Below are 27,845 nucleotides of genomic sequence, written 5' to 3'. Positions count from 1 at the left end.
AGTTTTGTGCCTGAGGAAATGTGTTGAACGGCTTTCAGGATATTAGCTCTTTGCACTCAGAAATGTCAGCAAACATTAAATTAAAAAAACATTGACACAGAATTCAAAGGTTTAATAAGGCATTGAGTTCTAAATGTATCTTTGCTGAAATCGACCGCAGAGCTCTGTGCTTGCTGTGTGAAGGACATTGAGCGGTGTTCAAGGATTTCAGTTTCAACTTTCCGAGAATTTTGCAAGATATGGTGAACCATTTCAACTTGTCACTGAAGTCTGCAGCGCTGATTAGCTCTGACAAAAAAAAAGGCACAGTTGCAAATGTGTGTTACTCTCTGTGCTCCGTAACAAGGTTTAGATTTATGTGTTAAGTGTGGCCTAATCAAAGCTCACGCCTAGGTCTGTTCAAACAGTGGATTTGAACAGCTGGTGTGGACGTACCTGAAAAGACATGCAGCTGTTACTGTAATGAAAGACGGTTTGAAGTATTTAAGTCTTAGCTGAATGTCAATGCACAGATTTTGGTTTGAGAAAAAAAAAAAAAATATATATATATATATATATATCAGCAATACCAAAACCTCATGGAATAAATTAAAGTTTGTAATAAATTGTGAATTTATTTTTTTTGCTATTTCCTCTAACTGTGCCCCGGCTTAAGCGTAACTAAAGTTGAGGAAGTTTGTAGAATGAAAGTGTGAATTTGTTTCATCAGCAGATGTGTAGATGCAGGTCAAGCCACATTCCATGTGAACGGGCCATTTAGCATCTACCGCATGGTAACTGCTCACTGCTCTGACCTCGGGGCATGTCATTCCAGCTCTACTTACCACGGCCTACACAAAGCTCAGATCAGGACAACGGGGGTATAAAGTGCAATCTCTCTGCTGTGCTATTGAGCTGCCACACTCACCCGGTTTGCTTAATTTCCCCCCCTGGGAGCAATATTTGACTGACTCTTTGGCCCCAGAGCACCAGCTGCACAATTTGCTGATAATGATAGAAGTCAGAGGTACGGTGAGCCGTATGGGTCACAGAGAGCACACAGCTGCTCCCATCTTTCTACGCCGTCTGCAACTTCAACGTTCTCCATCCCATAACAGTTTTCTTTAGTGATCTGGACCAATTTCAGGTGTTTTACTAAGGACTAGACCTGTCGCAATAAATAATAAATCAATTAATTAATGAAGAAAGAAGTAAGAGTAAGAGAATCATAAAAATAACTGAACAGATTATTAGCAAGTGAGTAAAAACAGGAATTAGATTTGTAAAAGTTGTTGATCTGAGCCTGCTTGTGTGAATTTGATCCTCTGAGCAGCAGAACAGAATCGATCACCTTGGCTGTCCGAAGTTAAGAAAGTAAATACTGGGCAGGCTGGTGTGAGTCCAGCTTGTCTGCATGGGCACCAGTCCAGCTTGGAGGCTCAACTCTCTCCCTGATGAATTACAGCTGACCTTTCACTGCTGTAACATCTGCTGGTCAATGGCCGCTGCGACCTCCCTCTCATCTCGCTGCTCCCTGCGGTTCCAGCAGCCTCCGCTCAGCCTCTGCTTGTTTGCTAGTTTGTCGTCATCGTCGCAGACGGATGTTAAACAGAGTTGGCTGTGTGAGAAACAAGTTAGCCTTCTGCAAATTCCAGCGTCAAATCAAGGTGGGCTTCAGCGTCAGCATCCCCCCAACCCCGCCCTCCATCAGCCACGTGTTGTTTCTCCTTCAAGCGGCGACATGACCTCATGGCGCTTCGCTGAGATTGCCTGACTGGATTTCTGCTGACAACAGCTGCTCTGATCACATATTGATGATCAGGTTGTGTAAACCCGCCCCCCCGCCCGTGACCTCCCTGTGGGCTTGTGATTGTGATTGCTTCCCCTTATCCGATTACTCTTAGTGAAAATGAATATTTTTTTCATTTCGGAGAGAGTCAGCCTTTTGTAATTTTAACAGTGGTTTTGAAACAGAAATCCATTAGCTTAATGAATTGATTGCCAAGGAGAGGCACATGTTAATTTACTGAGCTGGATCTGGTCTTTAGAGCGCCGTGCTTCCCACTCATTTGAACTCACACTGCAAATTCTGTCATACTATTGATGGAACCTCACAGTCCTGGACACACTCTGCTGTTAGACGTTGTTAAAGGGGCGGTATTATGTGTTTTACAGACACCTCGTGCCATTTTATAGCGCATTCAACTAACTATGTTACGTTCAGTTGTTATAAAACTACTGTATATGTCAAAGGGTATTTATATGTATGTACTGAAAGAAATTTGACCACAACTCGACACCTTAAAATTGGCTTTTGTCTCTGTAAGAAGCTCCAAGTTATTCCTATTCTCCACTTTGATCACATCATCACATGATGTAGAGCTAAAAAAAAGAGTCAATTTTCATCATATCCCTCCTTTAATAAATGTGTTTTTGTTTTTATGTAGAACAATTTGCTGAATGCCAGGCTAATGCTAGGTAACATGTTATCAGTGTTTTGATATTACTTGTTGACTCGTCATTTGCAGACAAATTTAACAGGAAACATTGTTCTGCTGATTGACATTCTTTGCTTTATTTGAATGTTATCCTAGTAAAGGTATGAAAATGGAATCAGTTCAAAACCTAGTAAATAAACCTAAGATTTACAGGGCAAATATGCTGCTTTAAAACTTTAGCTCTGGATAATAACTTGAGAGAAGAGTGTTGTTGTTTACATGCTGCTGCGGATTTTGCCTCTGATGCCATGGAGTTTTGGGTGATTAATCATTCATTTTGAGCATCTGTGTGCCCGTGCAAAAACAGGCAGCAGGTCCGCTGCTGGCATGAGCTGACTAGGATTTTTAAGGCTCTAATTTGTGCAGTTTGTCTACTGAGAGTGAAAGAGGAAACTACACCACTATCAACTGATTGCATGACTGAAGAGAAAAGCAGCATTACTGATTTAGGTATTTATTTATTCTTTTTGAGCGATAGCTCTGTTGAGTTTCTGAAAGGCTTTAGTGAGTTTGGTTGTTTCCTCTGAGCTACAGGACACTCAGAACATGCAGCATCAACTGAGGGACAGAATGCTGCTGTAAGTTAATTCTGAGTGTCTCATGCCTTGAAAAGTATTCAAGCCTTTGGATGTTTTTCCCTTTTAAATGCATTTACAAACCAGTCGTGATCAACAAAAGTACATGTCAATGTCAGCCTGAAAACTTACTTCTACCAATGCTAATGTTAGCATTGGATATGCTGGCAGCCAGCATGCCTAGGCTGTAAACTTAATCATTCACTGGTTACCATTTGTGAAATGATACTAACCATATACGAGTTAGTTTCTGTGGTAACATTTTTATGAAATTTCTCAACTCCTTCTCTTTGTAAGCTTTACAGAACTCCAGGCTGCTTGTATTCATATCAGCATAAAACTTTAAGCTGAGAGACAGAGCACTGTTGAACTTTCAAGGTCTTTATCAGCATTTTTGTTGCCTTTAGCTGCACACCTGAAACAACACACTTCCTCAAATGCTCACACACACACACACACACACTTGCATCACATTCCAACGACTTGGCATGTGCAGATGCTGGCCTGCCCACGGCGACAGCATATGACCAAGTAGACTGTGGTGCGTGCCGAAGTCCAGCCTATTGTCCGAGGCGTGCGTGCCCAAGAAGATAAATATGTAATGTACTCTGATTACTTTGCTCTTTCTGTGGTGTTCATTCATACTGCATGAAGGAGTCCAGCGCTGTACAACTCTATATGTCATCAAAAATCAATTAGACTTTGGCTTGTGAAAACTAAAACTGACTCCAGCTCCTTTTCTTGGACTGGAAACAAAATAACTGGGTGACAGAAAGTTAACAACCCGCAGTTGCAAAAAATTGCAAATATTTTCCTGATTGTCCCATCAAGGATTTGGTAAAAAGTGAGATAATCTAGACCCTTTGTGTAACTTCATAGAACAGTCATACTTTACATTAGAAAGACCACAAAACTCATCATGGGCTTTACACCCCGCATTGGCATGTTGATATATTATCACAACCAAAGTTTAAGTTTTGGGACTTTCTTTTTAAATTTTACATTAGAATAAATCCTCCTATGATGACTTGCTCTTGGTTTTGATTCTTTGTAATATTCCTAATGATCTACAGCTTGTAAAATGAGCATTGAATACGTCAACAGTTTTCTCAGTTTTAGTATGTTAATGATTCACGACATGTCAACAACTCCACAGATACAAAGAATTCAAAGCAAAATAGTTCACTAATGTAGTTATTGGTACAGAAGTGGAATGAAACAGGGAATAAGTATTGAACATACCAAAGGAAATGTAGTAAAGACTTTGTGGAAACTGCTTAATTTGTAAGAAAATCTTCAAATAGACACTAGTCAGGTGTAATTTTGACCCATTCTGCCAAGCTGTCTTCAAATCTTCACAGGTTCTGGGGTTTCATTCTATGCACTCTGAAAACCAATTAAGAGTTTTCTTTGCTGTTAACTAAAATTCACATTTGTTTCAACTTCAGTCTCTTGTGAAGAAAATACATCTCCCTCTTCATCCTACCTCCAGTTTTATTCAGCTTCTATTTTTCCTCCAAACATGATGTGTCCAATGACACCCAAAGAGTCCTGATTTGGGATCTGATTATCAGCATTTATACTGGACAGTCCAAAACCTTTGCTCTCAACTTTAAATAAGCCTCAATGTGTTTTTTCTTCAGCAGTGGAGTCTTGTGCAGGGAAGCCATTGCAACTGAGCGATCGGTTATTGTTTGAATGGGAAAAACTGTCTGGTATTTCCGTATCTTTTTGGTCCTCCAAGGCTATTTTATCAACTGTATTGATCATTGTTATGACTCTTTTTTTCAGAAATCCTAAATGGGTTTGTGGCCCTGACCAGTTATACCGAAATTAGTCTTCAATAATACTCACTGGAACATTCAGCAGTTTTGAAATACAGTATGTTTTGCAACAGTAACATTTTTGTGAAGGTTCCTTTTGCTTTTACTAATCATGCCAATCTTGGCAATACTTTGATTGTAGCAAAGCATTTTATAGGTTTTCACTGTGAAAACTGGGAATATCCTAAACCAGTTTAAGAAGCTCTGAAGCAGATGCTAATTTTGATGTTGTTGGCAGCTAACACTTAGTTCTCATAGTGCTTACAAATAATTTGTCACTCTGTCACTGTTTCTTTGCCAACCAAGTACCTATAATTAAAAGTAAAAACGGTTTTAAAACTTTTCATATTTTTGTGAGTAATTGTCAGCCAAGCCTGAGGAACAGCTTTTATTAATTGCCTCTGTCAACACAACCGGGTAAATAAATGACTCCTTCTTTTCTCAGGGTTTCCTCTAGAAGTTTTGCTAAGCCTGGTGAAAGAGGAGCTAAACATCCACTGTGTTTCTGAGTTAAAAAATGCTTATAGTTGACAGGAAATTTGAAAATATGACGAGGTAATTATGTGTTTTTTGGAAGACATTATTAACAATACAACACCAAGTGCAAGGTATTAAAAAGGCAAACATAAAACACACATTTTTTCCACTTCAGTTGTTTCATATTAATTAAAGTATGAATCAAAACTTTTTGATTCTTTATACGTGTCTTGTCACTTTATTTGCTGAAGTTGTTAGTGTGTAGACCGGTGAAGACAAGCCGTCTTTACCCGATGTGGTTACAGAGTTCCAGTGAATAAAAAAAGACACCTGTCCTCAGATCCCCTGTGTGTTCAAATACTGACCAACCATTTTGCTGAAGAGACTCTTTAACCCCTAACATTGTTACTGGTTTATAAAATAAAACATATAATAAACAAACAACACTAAGCCTGGTGGGGGTGCAAGAAAAGCCTGGTGGCCCACCAGGCTTTTAAAGTACTGGGGGAACCTGATGTCTTATTTCAAAATAAGAGACTAAACCAGCAATGAGGTGTAAGCAAAGCACACACCTTAATGTGCAAAGCTCATATATATCTTACATTTATTTAGCCATTAATAACTAATTGCTGGACAGCAACGAGTTTTGACTTTTCTAAAACCTTCACAAGAATTTATTTTTCCATCTTAAATTTGTTACACCCTTTATCATCATCAGTTAATCACATGCATGTCATTTCTGTAGAACAAATAGAAAGGCCTAATAATATGCTTAAGGAAATGTTAATGAGCAAGTTGTGGGTTTGTGAGGAGAAGTTGGAGGACGACTTAAAATAACACAATTTGCTTGCCGGTCTTATTTGCATTCAAAGACATTAATGAAAGTTTGCTTCAAAATACATATAGTCAGTTCTCATGTCTCCTGCTTCTCATAATGAAGTCGTGCCCAGAGATAGTGATTGGGTTCAGCCTGACTGCATCCAAATATGAAATGTGAGCCCCTGATAGAAGCCTGACTAAATTAATAATTGCAATAAGAGAGGGCCCAGCTGTAAAGCTGAACGCTCTGTGGTGCGCCTTATATTTTTGTGTAACGCTTAGACCAAAGTTCCATCATATATTTTAATGGATTTCCAGGAAAACCTGCCAGCCTGATCTGCTGTAGTAATTTATTTATCATTGTGAAATAGAAGTTTAGTGTTGAGTCCGAAATAGGATGTTTGGCACAGGATGGTTTTTCTGGCCGAGTGCTTTCCAAGGCTGCTCAGCATCCAGTCCTGACGCTAAATGCTTCAGGTGATAAAATATTGATTAGGGACAATGGAAGTATGAGATGTGATGCCGTCGGCTTACCTGAGAAGGCAAACAAACGCATATCAGGACCCCCTGCAGTTTGGAGTTGGAGTTGAAGATGCCATACACCTGCTTCCACAAACCCACTGTCATCTGGACAAAGCAGGCAGCTCTGTGAGGATCATGTTGATTTCTCCAGTGCATTTAATGAAATTTAGCCTGATTTGCTTTGACACAGGTGGAGGCCTCAGCACTCACCTGGATCTATGACTACCTCACAAGCAGTCTACGGTTTGTGAGACTGAAGGACTGTGTGTCTAACTAGGTGGTCAGCACCAGCAAACACTTTAATGCCATAGCAGAATTTGATACTATAAGAAAATTCATTCTGCCACATGAAAATGACTGGACACACCAGTGAGCCCCTCTCCAGGCTGTTTTCTGACTGATTCAAGCATCCACATCTGCAGGAAATCTCCTCTAGTAGTTTGGTGAATGCAGTTCCAAAAATCTAAGGAAAAACAAACCTGGAACAGTGAACACATAATGTTAAACATTTGCTCTTGTGCTGGACGTGGGCCAAGCAAAAACCTCCCCAACATGCACACATCAACGCCATGAAGCTTTGTGATTGAGAGAAATCAACTGTTCTTATTTGAGTTCTATAACTACTGAAGTGAGATTAAAACTCTTGACTGCACACTGCAGAGGAATTAGTATGTTAACTGTAATTCTGATCTCCATTCCTGCGTTTGTCTTTCTTTCCAGATGAAGTCTACAGAGGTGGACCAAGGGCTATTCACAGACAGCTACTGCAAAGTGTGCAGCGCTCAGCTCATCTCCGAGTCCCAGAGGGTGGCCCATTATGAGGTGAAGATGGCCTCCAAGATTACATCATCCCAGTCTGTTACACTTCACTGCTGTTGTGGGGATAATTAATTCTCAGGATCATGCTGTTGTGCTCCTGCCTCCAGAGAGACCAGGCTGATGTATCCACCTGAACCCTGCAGCTGGCAGGAAACACACCTACCTTTGACTTTTTAGCTCCCTCTTTGATGCCAATTTTGTTACTAAGTAGTAACTGCGGCACAAAAGAGTCTGAAATACTTAAAAGTGTTTTTGCTACATCGTAGGGCTGGGTGATAAATCAATTTTATTGATCAGTCATGTTTCTGGTCACGTTTAAAATTAAATCATTAAACTTTAATTTAATTTTATTTTATTTTATTTTTACCAATGCACTCCTTGTGTTTCTGTAGCTCAGAGTCAAGTTAGCACACCCAAGGTCCACTGTTTTGTGTGACAGCCATGTTTTACAGCTTCTGCTTATTTGGACTTTGAATTCACTGCAGAAACACTAAATCTCACTAAGTGGTTTTGGTTTTGTTTCTAGTGCAGCTGTCTTAGTACACTTGACATACAGGTAACTTTTCAGAAAGACATAGGAGCTTGTTTTAAGTAGATAATTTGTTAATAATAATGAAAAAGATTATTTCACATATTACAAGACATTTTCCCATGTTATAAGTGAAATAGTCTGGCAAAAGAACATATATTTTAATCAGTATTAAGGAATTATTGACTTAAAGCAAGTGCCAATATCTTGCTGAAAAGTTACTTGTAAGTTAGTTTGATCTTATGTCAAGTGTACTAAGATATTATGCTATAGAAAATCTTACAAAATCACCTTCTCTCTCCTATTTCCTGTCTGCGTGTTATTCATTAAAATGCCACTAGAGAACAAAACAATCTAACATAAGCATTTAAAGTCCTAAAAAGTGAGATGCTTGTGCTTTCAGAACTTTTGGTGACATTAATTGTCGACATTTATGGTGTTACTGCCATAAAATTAGTTTTATTCCTGTCTGACCCATTACAGTGGTTTTATTTCTACCCGTATGTGCCTTCAGAATGGCTTTTCTACCATTAAGCTGTATGAGCAATTCACATAGCAAGCATATTTCATTGAAAACAACATTAAAAGCAACATTAGTAAACTGCTCAGTGGTCAAGCAGGCGCACCATATTTTAGGATGTAGCGCTCAGTGCAGCTATCCTGGTACGATTCCCGGTCCTGGGCTATTTACTGCACGTCTTCTTCTTCTTCTTCTCTCTCTTCCGTTCTTCTTGTCAAGCTCCTAACAATAAACAAAACCTAACAGTCCCACAAAATTCTACTAAAAAAAAAAAATTAACCCTTGTGTGTGTGAGGACTGAAGCAAACGTAGAGGACTATGGAAAATGATACAAGTTTTACGTGTGTGGGGTCGGTTGGACCCCATTTCTACATACAAGGGTTAATAGCATGAACCACACTTCTATATCTGTCATTAAGCCTGGCATGGCACGAGTCTCTTTCCTGCACAGCTTCTAAATGTGCAGTAAAGCTGCTGCTTTGGTTGCTTCCTCTCTGCATGTTTCCTGTCAGGATGCGAACCGCTGCGCCGCTGCAGTAGTGCAGATGTTGCCTCGCCGACCGTCACAGCAGGCCAGGAGAGCTGCGGGTGTGACTGCAGGCCTGCAGCAGCTGGACAGCTGCGCTAACACGACATGGAAAAAGCCACGTGAACACAACTGACCTGGCAGGAAGAAAACTATAATGTTAGGCTGGTTCTTGGTAATGAGAGCTATGGACTTTTTTGGACATTTCAAAAGTTTGCACAACTTTGAGTTAACTTTTTCTTCTTAAATGTTATTCTAAAAGTCTTAACGGGGCAAACCTTGTGTGTGTGGAAGGCTTTTCATTTCCTCAGAACATTGCTACGAGGCACAAAGACTTGGCCGTACCGATGCAAATCAAATATTAATTTTGTTCTTATGTGATGAATGCTGAGTACAACACTGAGGCTGTAGCCTCCTGCAGATGCAACGTGTTTTGGTTGTTCTTTTAGAGCAGTAAGGGTCTGATGCGTCACAGTGACGACAGGAGAACCAAATTATTAAACCCCATTTACGAAACAGGACTGACTGTGAAAGCTACTCTATTTTCCGAGCCTCAGTTGCTCACAGGGATAACTGTCTTACAATCCGAAAAGTTGCAGACTTACTTCCAGCTTTCCTTGACACACGTCAATGTGTGTGAATATATGTACATTACAGCAAAACCAGGAACAAGTCATCAAAACACAGAGAAAAGGTATAAAAACCACCAATATCTGAGAAAATAGTCATTTCTGTTGTTTTTAACAAAATAAACTAGTCATGAACAATCCACCCCTTAAACAGCAGTTTGAGGAGTTTTAAAATGGTAAACTTTGTATTCGAATTCAGCTTTTTCACACAGTAAACTGGAGCCAGCAGCCTATTGAGTTTCCGTGGTTTGGGCCCACAGCTGATTAACATAACGGCTTTTATTGGCCAGTCACAAGCTTTTCTTATTGATTTCACCCAAATACATTTAAAAGGAACATATGGTTACTTAATTCTGAGTTTCCATTTAGAAGTGAGCTGAAGCTGAAGAATGCTTTGGACTCAAAGTGGAAAAGCTGGAAGCAACATGTCTGACGCTATCGTCGCAACAACATCTGAAGAAGATTTGGGACGCTGTCGTTCAGCCGCAAACTTTCTCCAGAGTTCATTTACAACGTGCAGGTGGATTGTTTAGCATCAGAAAGATAGACAGGACATGAGAATGTTTGGACGTCTTGAAGCTAACAGACGTATCGTCCTTACTTTGAAGAAATATTCTGGTGGAAACACACCTGGACTACTTATATAATTGGAGGCATTGAAGTTTGCAGGAATACTTTTCAGTTTCTAATGGGTGAGTTTTTATTTTCAGAGCACGATTGCGACACATAGCGCTAAATAATTTCAAACCTATTTCTGTGCTTTAGAGAACGTACTAAGAAGAGTTCAGGTAAAATATATTTTGAGTTTGTCTCTCGTTTCATCAGTGATAGTCAAGGGTAGAAGGGATTGATGAAGCATTCCTCTGTCCCTATAGTGTCAGTCTTCTCTGTAGTTTTCCAGTCTGTGTAGCTGAAATCCTGTTCAGAGTGGCATGTCTAGATGTTTCGGTGGGATCGCAGATTTAAATGGACCGTTTGATCTTGCATGCAGCCTTCATCTTGTTCGACAACAAAAAATCATATCAAAGAGCTGCCAAGACGCAGGTGAGATGAGGCGGCTTTCTCTCCAGAGGACGATTAGGTCATGACGTTGTGGAAAATCTGGATAAATGCCAAGAATGCCTTTCAATCAACAGTTTGGTCGCCTCAGGTCTTCCTCTCTGCTCTTCAGATGAAACATTTTTTACAGACAAGCTGTCTGACACACTGCTGTGAAGATCTCCTATCTAGTCAGAATACCTTTGAATTTTAAACTTAAAGCAGCATTTGAATGACAGTCAACTGGAAAATGTAATTGATCTTGAGCCCTCTCTCTCAAACACATCAGAGCTGAAATTCCCCGTGTGGAGGTGATCAGAGCAGCCTCTGCCTCACAGTTCAAAGAATCATAGATGGTGGCAAGTTATGCATCCGTCTCTTTGCGTGTGGACGAGACAGGATGAGCACTGCACTGGCTCATGGATGGCATGGGAGCTTTTCCTTTCTTTCTCACTATGGCCTCCTTGTCTGAACGAAAACTGGAGTGGTAAGCAAGCAGAGAATGTTTTTCCTGATTTCCTGTCCAAGCATTGCTAATTTGCTGACAGTCTACGTACATGTAACACTACCAGATTTTTTTAGGTGGCTTTTAAAGTCTTTTAAAAGTAAGCATACATTTTTGTAACTCTTCCACAGTCTTATGAGATGGTGTCATTTGGGCGCCTTGTAAGCGGTCAGCCAGGGTCGCACTGACCCCTTGTGTGCTTCTGGCTTTCCCTCTGTCCAACCGTGACATCTGCCACGCTCCTCCTGAGCATCGCACTAAGACTGCGGGTGGGTTAAGAAATAACTTGAAGAGTTTTTTCCACTATGGATAAACTAGCTTAATACACTCAGGTCTTGACTTAGACTTGGGTTAGGTGGTCTTGACTACAATACAAATCTGCAATATATTTATTCTAAGTTCTTAAACATTTTTTTCATTGTGGAGAACATCATCCATTTGATTTACTTTGTGGATCAGTTTTTCAGTTGCCTGACTGCTCCAACAGTGGCACCTTATTGTACTTCACTGATATGATTCTTTTCACATGAAGGAGAATAAGGATGTTCTGGTACCATGGAAGAAGCTTCAGCCTTTGTGACAAAAACAATCATGTTCAGCGCTGTAGGGGACATGGGCATTTAGCGTTTGGCTGACTTGTGCGGGTTTTGACTGCTGTGCCCTTTGTCCACTTTGTATTTTCACTAATTGGTTTCCATTATCTTGAAAGCATTTGAAAAGAACTTTCCTTTTAAACATTTGTTGTGGTTTTTCGTCTGTGCTGCTCACTGTAGAGCTCTTGTCTCGGTTAATTGGCAGATGAAAAAGAGGCCTGTAATATATTTGACTTTCATATTTACCCCACCACTGCCCACACTGAGGTTTCTAGGGATTGAATGCTTTTGCTGATACACATTCAAACAAAAATTGCTTGATTGAGCTGCCGTATTGTTGAAATGTGATGTTGGATTCATAGTACAAGAAAAAAAGATGTTGTTTTGCTGCAGCACAGGTTGCATTGTGTCAGAGTGAAGATGTTTGAAGAGGCCTGAGCCAAGAATGTAATCTGTCAGATGACTGACAGAACATTATATGGTAGAACAATTGTGCAATATTACAATTCTATAATAGCTCTTGGCAGAGGGAAGTTTGTTTAGCTCAATTCATTGCATGAAAAGTGGAACTTTTGTAACTGTGGCCAAATTAAGGCATGCAGGGTTACACAAACCTGCATAATAATGAGCCAGAGTGACCAATGGTGAAAAAATGTATCGTTGTACCATGGATACTTTTTATATGGATTCAGATTGAGTCAATCACTGTCTTTTCTTGTAAAGGTGACGTCATGCTTGTGCAATTCAAGTTCCAGTTGAAATCATTGCCACCCAAATTATTCCCACCACCACCAAACAGACAACCCCAAATGATTTGTTAACATCAGTTTCTGACACAGAAACGTGAACACCACTTCCTGTAGGCAGCTTTTAACTGCTGGGAATTATCGATATCCGTGGATGTTCACAGGCTTGGAAATCTGGATTTTTGTCCTACATCTGGTGAAACAGCTGTGGGACAACAGCAGTGACTGAAGGTCTGCATGTTCTATTTATGTTTGAGACTTGTTTAAGTCAAGTTGTCAGACTTAATGTTAAAGTCACTTTTAATAACATTCGTATATCCAGCTGCATTTTGGGTACAGGGTAGAAAAAAAACAAGTGGTGATGAGTCTCTGACCACTAACCGTTCCATGACTTTCCAAAGCCAAAAACCGATTCTGGCTCGGCTAATTCGGATGCATCCAATGTGTGTTATTGATGAGAATTGATGTGCATTAAATGTTGCCTTGCAGCATTCATGATGGGTTTTCTCCCTAAACCCATTTGTCACTGGTTCATCAGATCCCTAAACATTAAAACAGTTTCACTTTAACATAGGTTGACCATTGTGGAGACGCCGTTTCCCCGCTTGGCAGTTCAGGGGCCTGACTTTGAGAAGTCAGCTTCAACACACCTTTCCACTTCAGTCCATTTAGGACAACATGAAGAGTGGGTGTAATTTCTGGCTTGTTTTGTTTTTGAAAGAGCAGTATGTATTTTTAAATCAGTACCAACTTGCTGATTTTCCTAGTGCTACAGTGTTGTCTGGATCTTTTAAAATAGCACTGCATAGGGAGTTGGACTGCCTCTGTTTAAGATTTGTCACTGCAAAAAGATTGAAAACAAGAAAAAGCATTCTTATAGGTTTCTACTGTATGTTTGAAGTAAAATTTAAAAAAAAAACTCAAATTCCAAGTTGCAGTAATTAACAGGAAGATCCCTGAAGTCAAAATTCTGAGAGGATAAGGCAGCTCATCAACTAAACTTTAAAATCCAGTTTGGCAGCCATGTTTGTTTAAACACACTGATAGCAGCAGTAGAAGAAGACTGTTTAGTGGGACTGTCTGGCTCAGTTGGTGGTTCTGGTCCTAGACGTGGTTGGTCTGGGTTCCATTCCTTCTGCTTCATGTCTTTCCCTCTCTCTCCACCCTGCTTCCTGTTCCTTAAAGGCCACAACAGCCAAAACAAGAAAACTGTTTGGCCATATCTCATTAAATATTGGACATAAATGCATTCATGTAGTTCATAAAGGTTAGTGGCCATCTGTGAACCTCGTTGTGAAACCTCTCCAGAACCTTTCACGATAACAGTGAGACTGACAACACAATTTGTTCTTATATCCAGAAGAAATCATATTTTGAATAAAGTGCTAAAACCCTGGTAAAATAAACCCTAAACTCCATTACTATGCTTGGTGTCATGAACAACATCTCTTCTCTCCGTCTCTATGCAAGTCGTTGCTGAACCCTGTACCGGACGGAATCTTGTTGCTTTAACATTCAGTAGAAATATTCCAGAAATGGGATCAGAAGAAGACCAAAGGAGATAATATCTGTCTGTTTCCACTAATATAGTTGTGATACCCTGGTGGGCGTCTCATCACTCACCTGTTCCCCTGACTCCAGCAGCTGCGGCTGTTTTTGATTACTGTGAGACCTCAGTGTGTCATATAATATGAGTGAGCGCTACAATATGAACCTACTGGGAATCCAGTAGGTCTTTCATCTTATGGAAAACGGGCTTATGGTTCCCTGGGAACCCTAGCGATGCCAAAGCTGTGAGGCTTGATTCACTGGGGCTTTGCTAAATTATTTTGAAAAGTTTTAATTTGACTGGCTCAGCTGAATATAGATCTGTGGTGCCAAAGACAGTTCAACGGAGAGTAAGTTTGATAAAGGTCAAATTTAAATGGCAGAGATGAGCCGAGTATAGAAATGACATCGGTTTAAAATATAGTATTCACTTAACAGCATGGCATTTAGGAAGTCTGAAGGTCAGCAAGTTGGCTGAAAAAACTTAAGGATGACTTTATAGCCACAGCAGTTATACTGTCATATGCTGCAAATTAAAAGAATAACTAACATTATTGTGTTTGAGTACTGCTAAGATTGTTTTCAGACTAAACTTTGAATTTGTCCTTTGCTCCACATAGGAGTGAACGATAAGGACTGGGATTATTCCAATATTTTGCACTACTATTCTGATAACGATAAAAATGATAATGATAATGATTTCTTCTTTTTTATGGCTCAGCATTCGAGGTGCCAAGTTTGTGATCCTTCTGTAACGCCACATACTTACAGAAGTGTGGTATCACTAAGCTGCACATAGAGACATTATTCATACTTTTGGATTTACTGTTATTTTTTTATGCTCTCATTGGGGAAAAAAGATGAGAAATAGTAAAAAAAAAAGAAAAACAATTTTAGTCAGTTTTTTTACATTAACTGAAATTTGTGATGATAAATCAAAATTCTTATAGTGAACTTTAATTTTCCACAATAAATGATAGATGTTATGATAGCATTTCCATTAAGTGAATTTATTGTCGTACTTTAAATGTTTGCCGTTTTATGGCTAATGGAAACACAGAGTTATGTGGCACAGCTAGCTGCTTATTGCCTTCCTTCAGCTGCTCGAGTTCATCCACACCCTGGACCTTTAGAAATGCTTCTGTTTGTCACAAGGGGTATACAATGGCAACACTACCATGTTACAAAAGTTTTAAACAACTAGCAGCATCTCCTGTTTCTGATTCTCAGCCATCAGTTACCTGCCACAGCAGATGGGAGGAGCTAAGAGTCTCTCTTATCAATCAGTTATGTTGACATGAATCTTTTTGACAACCTTTATAGACCCAATCCAAAAGCGCTTCTGTTTCAACTAATTTTTAAACCTGCATGTTCACAAAGTGGTTCCGAAATGGTGTCGGCATTAAGCTCTCATTTTAAGAAAATACGGATACTCAGGTGTTTAAACTGCTCTTACTATTTTTCACTTGCTTTAGAGGCAACGGGATGGAAATATTAGCTATTTGTAGCGCTGATGAAAAAAAGTTCTGCTGGAACAAAATGAGGCAGAACCGTAACGATGCCGATCGAAAATCAAAGAGAAGGTCTGTATGAGCGCGTTAGGAGTAATCTGTGGAGGACACGCTCAGCTATTCTGCTTTGCTTTTACTTGGTTTCCTCAGGAATTAGTCTGTGTGCTAAGCGATAAAAAGCACAAGTAGAAGGTGATAAAGCTGGCCCAGAACCTTTTGCCAGAATGAAAAGTGGCCTGACACTTCCTGTTTAAGCAGAAACAGCACTGCAGAGCTGCTTGGTCCTCTTTATACGGTTCACCCTAATGCAGTGGCACTTACAGTGCAAACACTGGAGAGGAGAGGTTATTAACAGAAAGAGTCCTGAGAGATCAGCTAGTAGGTGGCCTTTAGAGGGAAGAAAAAAAAAAAACAAGTGAGAAAGAATAGTGAAACCATACTGTCCTCTTGAAATATGATTAAACGGAAGGAAAACGGCAAAAAATCTCTGTGACAGAGCGACAATTAGTCCGTGAAGCATGTCTTATTAAAGGAGTTTGACATTCACATTCCACTCACACTTAGGTTTCTATGATCTCAGACAGGATGTTCATGTGAACATTTCACCAAATGTGCTTCCAGCCACGTGAGGCACAAATTTAAAACCACAAGTTAGTTCCTCAACATTGTGAGCATCATGTTAAAACTTTGGTATCGTGTGAAAACTATTGCTGTGCTGTAACACAGGGGGGAAAAAAACGCAGAACATGGTAAACATACAGAGAAACTGATGGTTTCAGAAAATAAACAAGTTATCAGGCATTACAGTATAACAACTTCATTTAAGTTAAGTTTGCTTTAACCAGCTCTCTTGACCCTAATATGTCTTTATAATTTGCATTACTTCAAGTTCTGGGCTGGAAGAGCATTTTAAAGTAAATGGTTGTTTTTAATGACATTAGAAACTTCCGTCCCAGTTTGTCAGCAGACTGATCTCTCATACAGAGAGATTTAGGAAAACTATAACAATAAAACTCGCTGGATGTTGTCCAGCTAACGCACAGGAATGGATCCGCCTCTGGGACTTGCACTGAATCGTTCTAAATGTCATCATTAAATGAGTACATTGAATAACAGTGAACATCCTTACTGGGATTTATTGCTGCAACTTTATAATTGCATTGCTGGTCAGACTCTGTAGAGTCAGTTGTAAGGAAGAATTTTTTTTATTTTTGTCATCAAATTTTTTATTATCCTTTGTATTTCAGTACAGATACTCATATTTACCTTCCAGCAGAGTTTCCCAGCCCTGGTCCTTAAGGCTCACTGCCCTGCATGTTTCAGGTGTTTCCTCTTCAGCCCAGGTGATTTCAACTGACTGGTGTTTGTTGAACTGCAGTCAGCTGAATCAGACGTGGTAAAGCAGGGAGACGTATAAAACCTGCAGGCGGTGTGCCTGGATGGCCAGGGTTGGGAAACACTTCCTTACAGAAGCAAACGAACAAGAATGCACACAAAATTAAAGACAAGAATAACATAGGAAAAGAAAAAAAAAACAGAATCAGGATTAGAATCATAACCCCTGGATCCTATAGCTTGAGAGCCCTTTCACATGAGGAAAAGATGTTGATGACTTTCATGGCCCCCGGGTCTGAAAAGGGTGGGGCAGAAGACAGCCACTGTTAAAAGAAAACCATAAGAAGTCCAACATGACTTCTGGCTAACTGCAGACATGTGGAAGGAGATTTGGCCTGACCAGACCAAAACTGAATGTTTTGGCCAAGATGCAAAAAGCACTTAACTCTGAACACACCATCCCTGCTGTTGAATATGGTGGTGGTGGCAGCATCATTCTCTGGAGTGCTTCTCTTCAACAGGGACAAGGAAGATGGTCAGAGTTGATGGAAGATGATTGGAGCCAAATACAGAACAATGTTGGAGAAAACCTGTTGGAGTGCAAAAGGCTCGAGACTGAGGTGGAGGCTCGGCTTCCAGCAGGACGACCACCCCATACATAAAGCCAGGACTACAATGGAACGGTTTAAACCTAAACATGTTCAGGTGTTGGAACGGCCCAGTCAAACTCCAGACCCAAACCCAATCCACAATCTGCAGCAAGTTATTCAAAACGGTCTCTGTGTGATCTGACCGAACTTGTTTCAGTCACAGGATGAGCTCAGCTGGTAGATGACAGTAAAATCAGGAGCAGCTTAGTAAGCTAAGCTTGTACAAAGACTCAACAGGTGTTAACATCTTTTATCCTCAAAAATTAAATCCAGTTTAGTTCATGATGCAGTGGTGTAGCTATTAAATTCTACATTTTATAGATCTGGTTTCAGATCTATATGAATAGATTCACAGCTGAGAATTGGCGCAGGCTGTTGCAGGCGACTACTGAACAGGAAGAAATGTCCAGCATGGGTTGAGTTCTTGGACCAGAAGCGCCTCTGAGCAGCTCTTAAAGATTATTTATACTCTTGAGGAGCAGATTTTACATCCGACTGGGATGAGTCTGTTTAAAAAACAAGCCTAGGTCGTTTGGCATCGAACAGCCCGGCCCTTTAGCAGGGGGTTGTCTGGAATCACATTATCTGTGATCTGCTCACTGATGTGGTAGTAATGCGATATGGATTTTTTCTTCAGTCCTGATTATCTTCTCTTTGCACAATAGCCACCCTCACATTCCAGCAATCCTGAAGAGGAACTGCTCCAAAACTTTTCAGACTTCTTATTAGTAATTACAGCCTGTGTCTGTCTCATCTGATGAATTTGATGGACTGATGTGTGAATGAATTATGGAGATGTTTACACCATTAAATGGCAGGAGTACAACCAGATGACCACAGTATTATGGACAGATCACTGGAACGCATGCAGAGACTTTTCCATAAACCTTGACTCCTACTAATAAGGGCACATTTTCTTTGTTTTTCTCCAGTCTTGGTCAACTGATATCAACTGATATAAGAGACATCGTCAGCCAGGCCTTTGCCGTCGTAAAACACTTTGTTCTATTCAGATCTTGCTTACAGTACAGTCTGGGTTTTTTCCCATTGAAGTGAATTCCTCTGGTGGAATTTCAACCGGGCCAATCAGCAAACTGAAGGGGACGTTGTGAACGATGATGTCACTTTTTATTTTTGGAATTGTAGTCTGCTTGTAGTTTTAGCAACGTCAGCGGAGGAGGTGAACGAAGCCGTTCAGTCTGTGTTGGCCACGCTTCCAAATGAGAAATTAACAAACAACAATCTTGTTCAACTCTGCGCTTCTCTCTTCACAGTGGAGGATGGTTGTTTACAATGCAGGCGATTTCTGGTAAGCTTCACCAGTTCGACACCAGTGTCGAACTGGTGCACGAGCAAACATTAGCAATTGGGTAAAATTACAAATTTTGAGAGAGGTGATTGCTTACTACAGGAACCAATCACCTCTCAGTAGACGAGAGCCCAAACCCTCTGGACGAAGCAAAGCGTAGAGCCAGGCTGACCTTTACCAGGGTCAGTCTGGGCTAAAGCTAGCCAAAACTTTAGTGGTAAAATTCCAGGAAACATTCCATAGGAATTAACAAAGATTTGTGGGAATTGGTGGGACTAAAGTTAAATTTTAAAATATTAAAGCTTGACTGTTTTTTTTTTTTTGTTTGTTTGTTTTGTTTTGTTTTGTTTTGGGGTTTTTTGAGCACAACTTTGACCAAAACAACTAAATTTCTTGCAGTTGCCGTTCAGTTCTTCAAAAGCCACAGTGGTGATCATTTGTTGTCTAGACTGCCATTGTGACACATGTAACATTTGGAGATAATCACAGAAAAAAAGTGCAGTTGCTTCATGTGTCTGTGTCATACCTAAGCAATTTTCTTATAGTACCCAAAAATTAATTAACATTGTTTTATGTAAAGGCGTAGCGTAGTTGTCACACTGAAGGAGTAAATGTTCCAACCAAAGACGTTTCCTTTTAAATGTTTTTTTTTTTTCTGTGAGCGCGAAAAGAGCAATACGGCACTTTCTTCAGTTTTAATTGCGTTTAGATGAGATCAGATCATTTGAGTGACGAGGCATAATCCATCTGTCAACATTGGGAAGTTTTCTGTTTAAGTATCAAAACCCTCATTAATTGTTTACTATCTCACTATTGCTCAAGTTGCCTTCATAGCCAAGCATCTTTAAACATTTAAACTGAGGTAAAAATATGCAGATCCTTGGCTTTGTGTTGATTTTTAGTTTTCAGAGAACTATGCAATAATACTGCGGATATTTAGCATTTTATGACGAACAGTGGGAGAAGGCAATACGCCCATGGCACAAGAGCCGAGTCAAAACTCCCACAGTGACGGTATCAGGTTTCCATATGCACATTTTTATCGAGTTAAAAAGAAGCAGTGGAATAGTTTCCTTAAATATTCATTACAGTAACTTTTTTTCATTTTGCACAAACTGAAAGAAACTTTTTTTCTTCTGTACACTAGTGTTCGGTTTTTTACTGAAGAAGTGTGTTTTTTTTCTGCATTAGTGTGAAGTTCATAAAGTGCAATAGGATTTCTAAACATAATGTAATATTTTATTAATACAGCATGACACTGCTCAGAGCAAAAGACAGAATTAGACTGACTAGATCTGCCATTATGGATTGGGCACATTGTCACCAATATCTGATCCAAAAAATGTTCCCGATATCGGGACCAATACAGATTTTAATATTGAATCGGTGCATCTCTAGTTCACAGTTTAGGTCAAAGTAAAAATCTCTTAAGTCTGTGTGTGTCGGTGTGTGTCTGCCATCAATGCGGCCGCTTCATGTCTCAGGGTTGACCCATGATTACATCAGACAGTCAAGCATTTTGTGTCATCTTGCAAAAGTAACACACATTGAACGTAACTGATATTAATTTGAATTTTTCCTGCCTTTCAGAGTCGGAAACACGCCAACAAAGTGCGGCTGTATTACATGCTACATCCTGTGGATGGAGGCTGCCCGGCTAAGAAGCTCAGAACAGACAACGTGAGTCCTTATGGTTTAAATCTCTTCTGTCTTCTTCAGCTGCGTTTCCCCCATAGCCTCTGTAATCACTTGCAACATGCACACATGGAGTCAGGGCTGTGGGAAACATTCACTGTGATCGGTAATTATCCACCGCGTGTGTCAGAACAGCAGACGGATAAATGACAACAGTTTCTACCCCAGTGAGCAACGGGTGGCAGAGGATGCCAAACTTTCATTTAAACCAGACACGTTGTTTGGGATTCAGCGTGCAAACCGTCCGCGTCACACGATGCACGTCTGACAAGCACAAAAGTTCTGCTGCTGAACGAGTTTGTCCCAGTTAGGGGAAAATGGAGAGGCGCTGTGATAAGATTCCACGTTGGCGTGATGATGGAAGGCACTCTCTGGATTTCACTCTAAGTGTCGGAGTGATGATAATGGTCAGGGGAAGAGACGGAGGTTTGTGCTGCAGTGATCGGGACGCTGACAGCTATCAGTGGAGAAATCAGGGTTTGCGATCCAGATAAGGATGCATCAAGGGACACGAATGCTCTCTCCTGACTCCTGCTGCCTCAGCTCATCATCCGGTTCTGCTGTTGTTTCTGTTTGCCTCTCCATTCTCACTTCATACCTTCACTCCGCTCCGCTCTGCTCCGCCTGTCTGTCTTTCTTCGTTCTAATTTCCTTTCCTGCCCTCTGTTCCCTCTGTCATACGCCTACGATCACATCTTTTCTTCCGCCTTCCTCCTCCTTCCATCTACGGATAGTTTTCAGCTTTATTTTTTTTTCAACCCTAGTTTTAATCAATTAATGATCACTGTCATAAATCTTTATCTGACATTTTGTCATCTATTTCCCTCTCCTTTGTGTTTTCTCTGAGTGTCATTTCTTTTGTTAGCCATTTTTGCTTCCCATTCGTTCCTTTTAAGGTTTCATTTTTAGGTCAATTACATTTGTTTGTCCATTTTTTTTATCTGCTCTGTTTCTCTCTTATGCTGTTTCTTTTTATGCTGTGAGTTATTTCTTCTTCAGCTTCATGTATCTTTCTTTTTCATTTTTTTGCAATTACTTTTATCATCTTGTTGAGTTTCCAGTAAATCTTTATTCTTTTTTTTTTTCTTGCTTTTACCCATGGCTTTTTCTCCACTCTCTTTTCACTTCTTTTATTTTCCATCTCTCCCTTTTATGCCAGCGTTCATGTTTTGCTTTTATTTCATCTCTATCCCGATCTTATATGGACAGATTGCTATTCTGTTCATATTTTAATAATTAGCTCCAGGTAGAAAGCTGGCTGATATGGCGAAGAGGAGAATGGTAGATGTATTATGTGAGGAAAGGCAGCGAGGTTTAAGCTGTTTTACTGTAGTGTAGATAGGATAGGATAAGGCTAACTATATTGTGGATCAATAATCTGGCCGATTACTGATTATCAATCTTTAAGAAGTCTGACCTGCCAATCCCAGTTTTGGCTAATACTGATTTTTTTTTTTTTTTTTTTTTTTTTTTCCGAAACATTGCTGAATGTAGCAATAAAGTCGATGAGTTAGTAAGTAGTAGTTATTGTTGACTGCATGATCTGGTGGGCGGGGCCAACATTCAAACCTCTCTCAGAGGAGAGCAGACAGTCGTTGATCTTTACACCTTTTTCGAGGTTCATAAGATCAATTGATAATATCGGCTTCACATAGGAGTATCAGCCAATCATTGATCTCCCAAAATCAAGGGAATTTGGGTCAATTTACGGGCTGGCTGTAATGCAGGAAGAGATTCTGGAAAGATCTTGATGGAGTAGAAAGTGGTGATGAGACCAGATTTGAATGGACATGTTGGTGAAGGAAACAGCTCCTTATGAGTGTGTGTTGTTTGTCCTGTCTGTCTCTGTGTTGCCATGCGACAGACTGGCAACCTGTCCCGGGTGACCCCGCCTCTCGCCTGAAATGTCTCGCTGGAAACAGGGACCAGCAACCCTTCTGATCCCACTAGGGCAGGGGTGGGCAATCCTGGTCCTCGAGGGCCGGTGTCCTGCAACTCTTAGATGTCTGCTTGGTCCAACACACATGAATCCAGTAGCTGAATCACCTCCTAAGTGCAGTCTGGTTCTCAAGAGTTCTGCTAATGACCTCATTATTTGACTCAGGTGTTGAAGTAGAGATACATCTAAAAGTTGCAGGACCTCGAGGCCTGGAGGTGCCCACCTCTGCACTAGGGACAAGGGTGGGTGGATGGATGGATGGTTGGTTCAATGGTTCAATATTAGGAACATGGATAATGTAAAATAGACCATTTCATAAGGTTTGATAGAAATTTCATAATTATATAAACATCTTGTGCCTTTTTGTTTATAACAAATCAAACATAGTTATGACTAAAAGGGTTTCTGCATGTGTCAATACATAATGTAAAGACCAAAGTGTAAGGATTTGGTTGTTTCTGTATGTTTATTTAGATTTCTGTGTTCTGTGGCTCTCAGTGTTGTCCCGTCTAACCCTTGATTAGTTACACCTGTTCCTTGTTTCCCTTGATTGTCTCCCTGTGTATTTAAACCCACCTGTGTTCCTTGTTCTTTGTTGGGTCCTCGTCTAGTTGTCCTGTAGCTTGTTTCATCAAACTGTGTACAGTGGAGAAATGAATGAAGAATATTTAAGCTTTTAGTTTAAGCCTTATAAACTAAACTTATTACAGCTTTGGATTCACTGTGTTATCCTGTGGAAGGACTTAGAGTAAATGTTCTTGACAAATAAATTAAAGTGCAACGGAAAACTCAGCTAATAAGATTTAGTCACTGACATTCAAGTGTGTCTTGTTTGTACCTGAGGATGTATTTTATTGCAGAGGTTAGACTACAAATACACGATTGATCTGTTGTACTTTACATGCCTGCGGATAGTGCTTGGCCCAGACTGAAGCCACAGAGGCAGCGCTGACAGTTTTATCCATAAAGACAATACTCGTGCACCAAATTACAAGAACATGACGGATGAAGAAATACAAGGTTATGATGGACCTGGGACTTTTCCAGAATGAATGAATGGATGGATGATCTGGGTAGTTCTTAAACTAAACTAATAAAAAATCTGCTTTTACATACAATGCTACTGAACACCATGCATTTTCTTTTTGATAGAAGGGCGGTTAATTGTGGAAGAGCTGCATTGAAATTAGATTTGATGGCTGGATCTGTGCCTTAGATTTGGTCAATATTTCAAACTATCTTGAGACTGAACTCGCTTATCCTTTTTTCCGGCTAAGAATGCTTAAACGCTTAACGCTTAAAGACTTTTTAGGCTGGCCAATGAAACTTCTCTCCCTCTTCCAGATTTCACTAAATGTAACACAGAAGCTGTTGGAGGTGCTGATGTTCTTAGCAGCACTTGTCCACAAATATAAATCATTCTCAACGCATCTCTGAAAGCTCGACTACAAGTTATTCCTGCGGTTCACGTAGAGCTGCGCAACCAGAGCTAACGTGATGGGGTTTAAACTAATACTTTGATCAAAAACTCTGGAAATAATCTTAATTCCTCACAAGGGGTTGATGTAGATATCCATACAGGTCGGCCTGTGTCCGGTTTGATTGAAAGGAGACGCGTGTGATCTGCTTAAAGGTAAACTTAAGACCTCCAGCTCCTGCAGTGTATGAGGCAACATGCAGAGGCGCCAGCGGTGCGATTGGTCCAGCTTTAAATCCATAAACAATAAACCTATCTTTTATAAACGTATCTTTTAGGAATACATCTGCTCCTCCAGTGAAACGCTCAGAGCAACAGAGATGCTTGCAATCCGGCTTTAAAAAAATAAAAATAAAAAATTTCCTGCGCAACCAGGTTTGACCTGGACAAATAGGTTTGACCCCCAAATCCACCCAACAGCTAAAAAGAGATGCTATTTTGTCTAGCAATGTGGAAGATGGAAGTACAACCAGGCGGCCATTACTCAACAGCTCTAAGGAATCCGTCTCACATGTTGTACAAGTGCTTGCACTGTATAATTCCCTATCTGTACTGCCACCACAAGAGTCGAGCCAGACCAACACAGATTCCAATAAACATATCTCAGTCTTTTCCTGTGTCCGGTGACAGATTTCTCTCCCTCAGCTCCATCAGGACTGGAGAGATCTTTTGTGGAGAAATGTGTTTTCCTGGTTGGTGGACAGCTGAGTGGATGAGACTTGCACAGCACGGGATCGATGAAGCCACTAAAAACACCTTTTCCGGAGCGAGACACCTCCTGGTTACGCTCAGGTTTAGGACGGATTGAAAAGTGGCATTCACCCAACTGTTTTGAAGGTCGTTGGAGAACTTAAAGAAGTTCTACTCTGTCTTCCATGACAGTTTGTCCTTGCTGTGCGGCCTTTGTACTCGCTACATCCAGGATGTCTGAACCAGCTCGCTGCTTCAAATGGTTAACGTTCCCATCCGGGTCGGTTATCCCTTTTGGAACAGTGGAAAAACTGTCCCCAATGACTTTGCTCTCGGTTTTAGAGAGCTACCCTATTTGGGGTAGTCTTGTCTTTGGGAACAGTCACAAACGCGCCACTGGTTGGGGTTTCAGAGATGTTTGTTAATTGAGCTTCCCCATTCAAGGAACATTTAAGCTCAAAAACAACAGAAACTTTACAATTTAGAGACGATTTTTTTTGGCAGACTGATGGCTGTGACGTCTCTGACTCTGTTTCCCTCTGAGACACGTTCCCTGTCTGGAGAACTCGGTAATTCAAAGACACGGGTATATTTGCCTTTTAGCGACGACTTCTCTGGCAAAGTCAGCGATGAAATTGATGAAGCCAAAACTTCAGCAAAACCTTGAGCTGTGATGTCAGCCTTAGAAAGATCTTCCCCAGCTGGGTCCGTTTTTGTCTTTGGGAATGATTGAAAAATCATTTCCCACGACTGTCCTCTCACACCTAAGATAGTCTTGTACCGTCGTGTCTCTAAAACCAGTGACATTGCTTTGACTGGCAACTCTCTGACTTACAGGACAAACTTCCCCAGCCGGGTCAGTTTGTTCAGTCGGTATGCTCGTCCTTGGTACGGTCTTGTAAAGTCTCAGCTGAACCAAAGTCTGTGGTTCTGCAGACATCCGTCGCTTGTTTGAAGCAAACCTCCGCAGCCTGGTCAGTTTGTTCTTTGGGAACAGATGAAAATTATTTCCCAGAGCTGCGCTCATCCAAATCCTTTCTAAGAAAGTAGTGGTCAAACACTTTCTTCATTTCTGTGGTCACCGCATATCCAAGCCCAAAGCCAAGCGGGAGAAAGAAAGGGACTAGTGCCTTATAAAAACTAAACATCCTTAAGAAACAAAGTCAAATCTCCACGAACTGTGTGGATCCTAAATGCTTCAGTGTGTTGAGATTCTAGCATTGAAAGCCTCAGAACTTCTTTGATCTACTGTGATGTACATGAGGTCATCTATGACCTCATCAATGAGCTCACTGCAGTTCTGTGGCACGTCTTGCTTCTGATCGTTGCTATGGAAACGATCAGATCAGTTCTGCATGACTCAAACTATAGAAAAAATTATTAAATATTTAAATATATATATATTTCTTTTATTTAACATGAAAAGATTAACAATATATCAATTTAAAAATGTCACCATCTCATTTGGATTTGGCAGAACGAGGAAAAGTTTTGACCAAACCAGTGTGAGCCTTGCATGTTGGTTTTCTCCTTGTTTCTTTATTTGTGTGTGTGAGTTTTTTTTTCAGTGTCACAGTAAATCACTGTTGGGTCTATGGGCCGACCTTAGGCCCCTCGTAAAAGGGCACATCGTCATGACGGAAGAGAGCTACACTTAAACTACATAGATGTGATGCGACCAGGCTGTGCTTAAAAGGTGGCACAATCTAAAAATATACTCAGCAGCTCTGCCTCCAGACACTGGGAGTGTGTCTGACCTGGCACAGCCCTACATATGGACCCATTGGTCTAATGGCATCTGACAACTGGACACGCTGCCGGTTATGCTAGTCGCTTTGATAACCTGCTCTCATGTTGAGCGGGGGATGGGCGGGAGTCGGGTAGCATGTTCTTGATTAGAGAAAAGTAGCTCGACGTGTTCCAGTGTAGGGTTCCAGTTCGTCGTGTTTTCTATCAAACTGATTAGATTTGGCTAGATAAGATCAATCTTAAGATCAACGGTATCAAAAATGGAGCTTTTAACTGCAAACCCCAGTTTTGTGGCTTTATTTTAACACTCTGGTGTCTGTGTTCACATTCTACTTAATCTGCAGAGTAATGAAGTTCAGACAGATATGGATGGTTGCATAAGAATTGCACTACAACTTTATTTTCCTTGATACTGCAAAAAAAAAAAAAGGGAAAAAAGCTCAGAGGTTGAAGAAAGCGATAAGATTTTGGTTCATAAAAGATTTAGAAATGCAGTTTTGATGTGATTCACAAAGCATACAAGCCCTGAGGGATAATTGCAGTTGTAGATTAGATTGCCAATTAAATTAGGGGATAAATTTATTGCAGGAAATCAATATGTTGCTGACAGTTTTGCCAATTCAGTTGTCAGATACTAGACAGAGCAGTTATGCTGCTTACAGCTTGTTTGCTAGAGTTCGTCACACTGCCACAGACATGTATCAAAGATTACTTAGATTTCTTCCTTTAGATTTTTTTTAATGTTGCACTTAAACACTTTAATGCTTCAAATAACACTGGGTTACAAAACAGTTGGAAGTTGTTTGTGTTTTTTCACCTGAATTAGGACTATTTTCCACTGCTGAATCCAAAAGTGACATCCATTTTTCTCAATCAGGTCAGGTTTTTATTCTAATTTGATTTAGAGAAATCTGATCTTCTGACTAAATAAATTTATTTTCTGTGACATTATAAGTTCATACTTTTGTCTGGTAAAGGCCTTTCAGCTTCTCTTCCCCTCTTCGCCCCCCAGAAGAAAAAAAATAAAAGCAAAGTCCAAAAGTGAAAATAAAACAGAAATGGGATGGAAAAACTCCAAGATTTACAGTACTTTAAATCTCGGTGGAATACACATGTAAACACACATCTGTGAATGCTTTGTAAAGCGCTCTGCACTACATCAATCTCTACACAGCCATAAAAAAAGCTTGATTCATACTGAGACATTTATTGAACTCAATTATTCAAAGATACACGAGTGTTACCAAACAGGTGTATAGGATTCTGCATTAACTGAACTGTTAACTTGTCGAATATAAATAGTGTGTGTGTTGCATTTTTTGGCACAGTTCAGCCAGCAGCAGT

The 27,845-nt window shown here is 40.3% G+C and overlaps 1 protein-coding gene across 5 annotated transcripts in view; it reads left to right on the top strand.

The window, feature by feature from the left end:
- Positions 1–27,845, top strand: part of zmat4a (zinc finger, matrin-type 4a) — an 85,592-nt gene that overhangs the window by 10,736 nt on the left and 47,011 nt on the right. For all 5 annotated transcript variants that reach the window (XR_001658816.1, XR_001658815.1, XM_007573436.2 and 2 more), the window contains exons 2-3: positions 7,414–7,515; positions 20,542–20,631. Coding sequence is in view for 3 of the 5 variants with exons in the window: in XM_007573436.2 (XP_007573498.1) it covers positions 7,414–7,515; positions 20,542–20,631 (192 nt within the window). In the remaining 2 variants the exon portion in view is untranslated. The remainder of the gene's footprint in view (positions 1–7,413; positions 7,516–20,541; positions 20,632–27,845) is intronic.

The sequence above is a fragment of the Poecilia formosa genome, unplaced genomic scaffold (genome assembly GCF_000485575.1).
Source record: "Poecilia formosa unplaced genomic scaffold, Poecilia_formosa-5.1.2 Scaffold329, whole genome shotgun sequence".
Lineage (NCBI taxonomy): Eukaryota > Metazoa > Chordata > Actinopteri > Cyprinodontiformes > Poeciliidae > Poecilia > Poecilia formosa.
The sequence above is the reverse complement of the archived record's forward strand: the minus strand, read 5'-3'. Positions and strand labels throughout refer to the sequence as shown.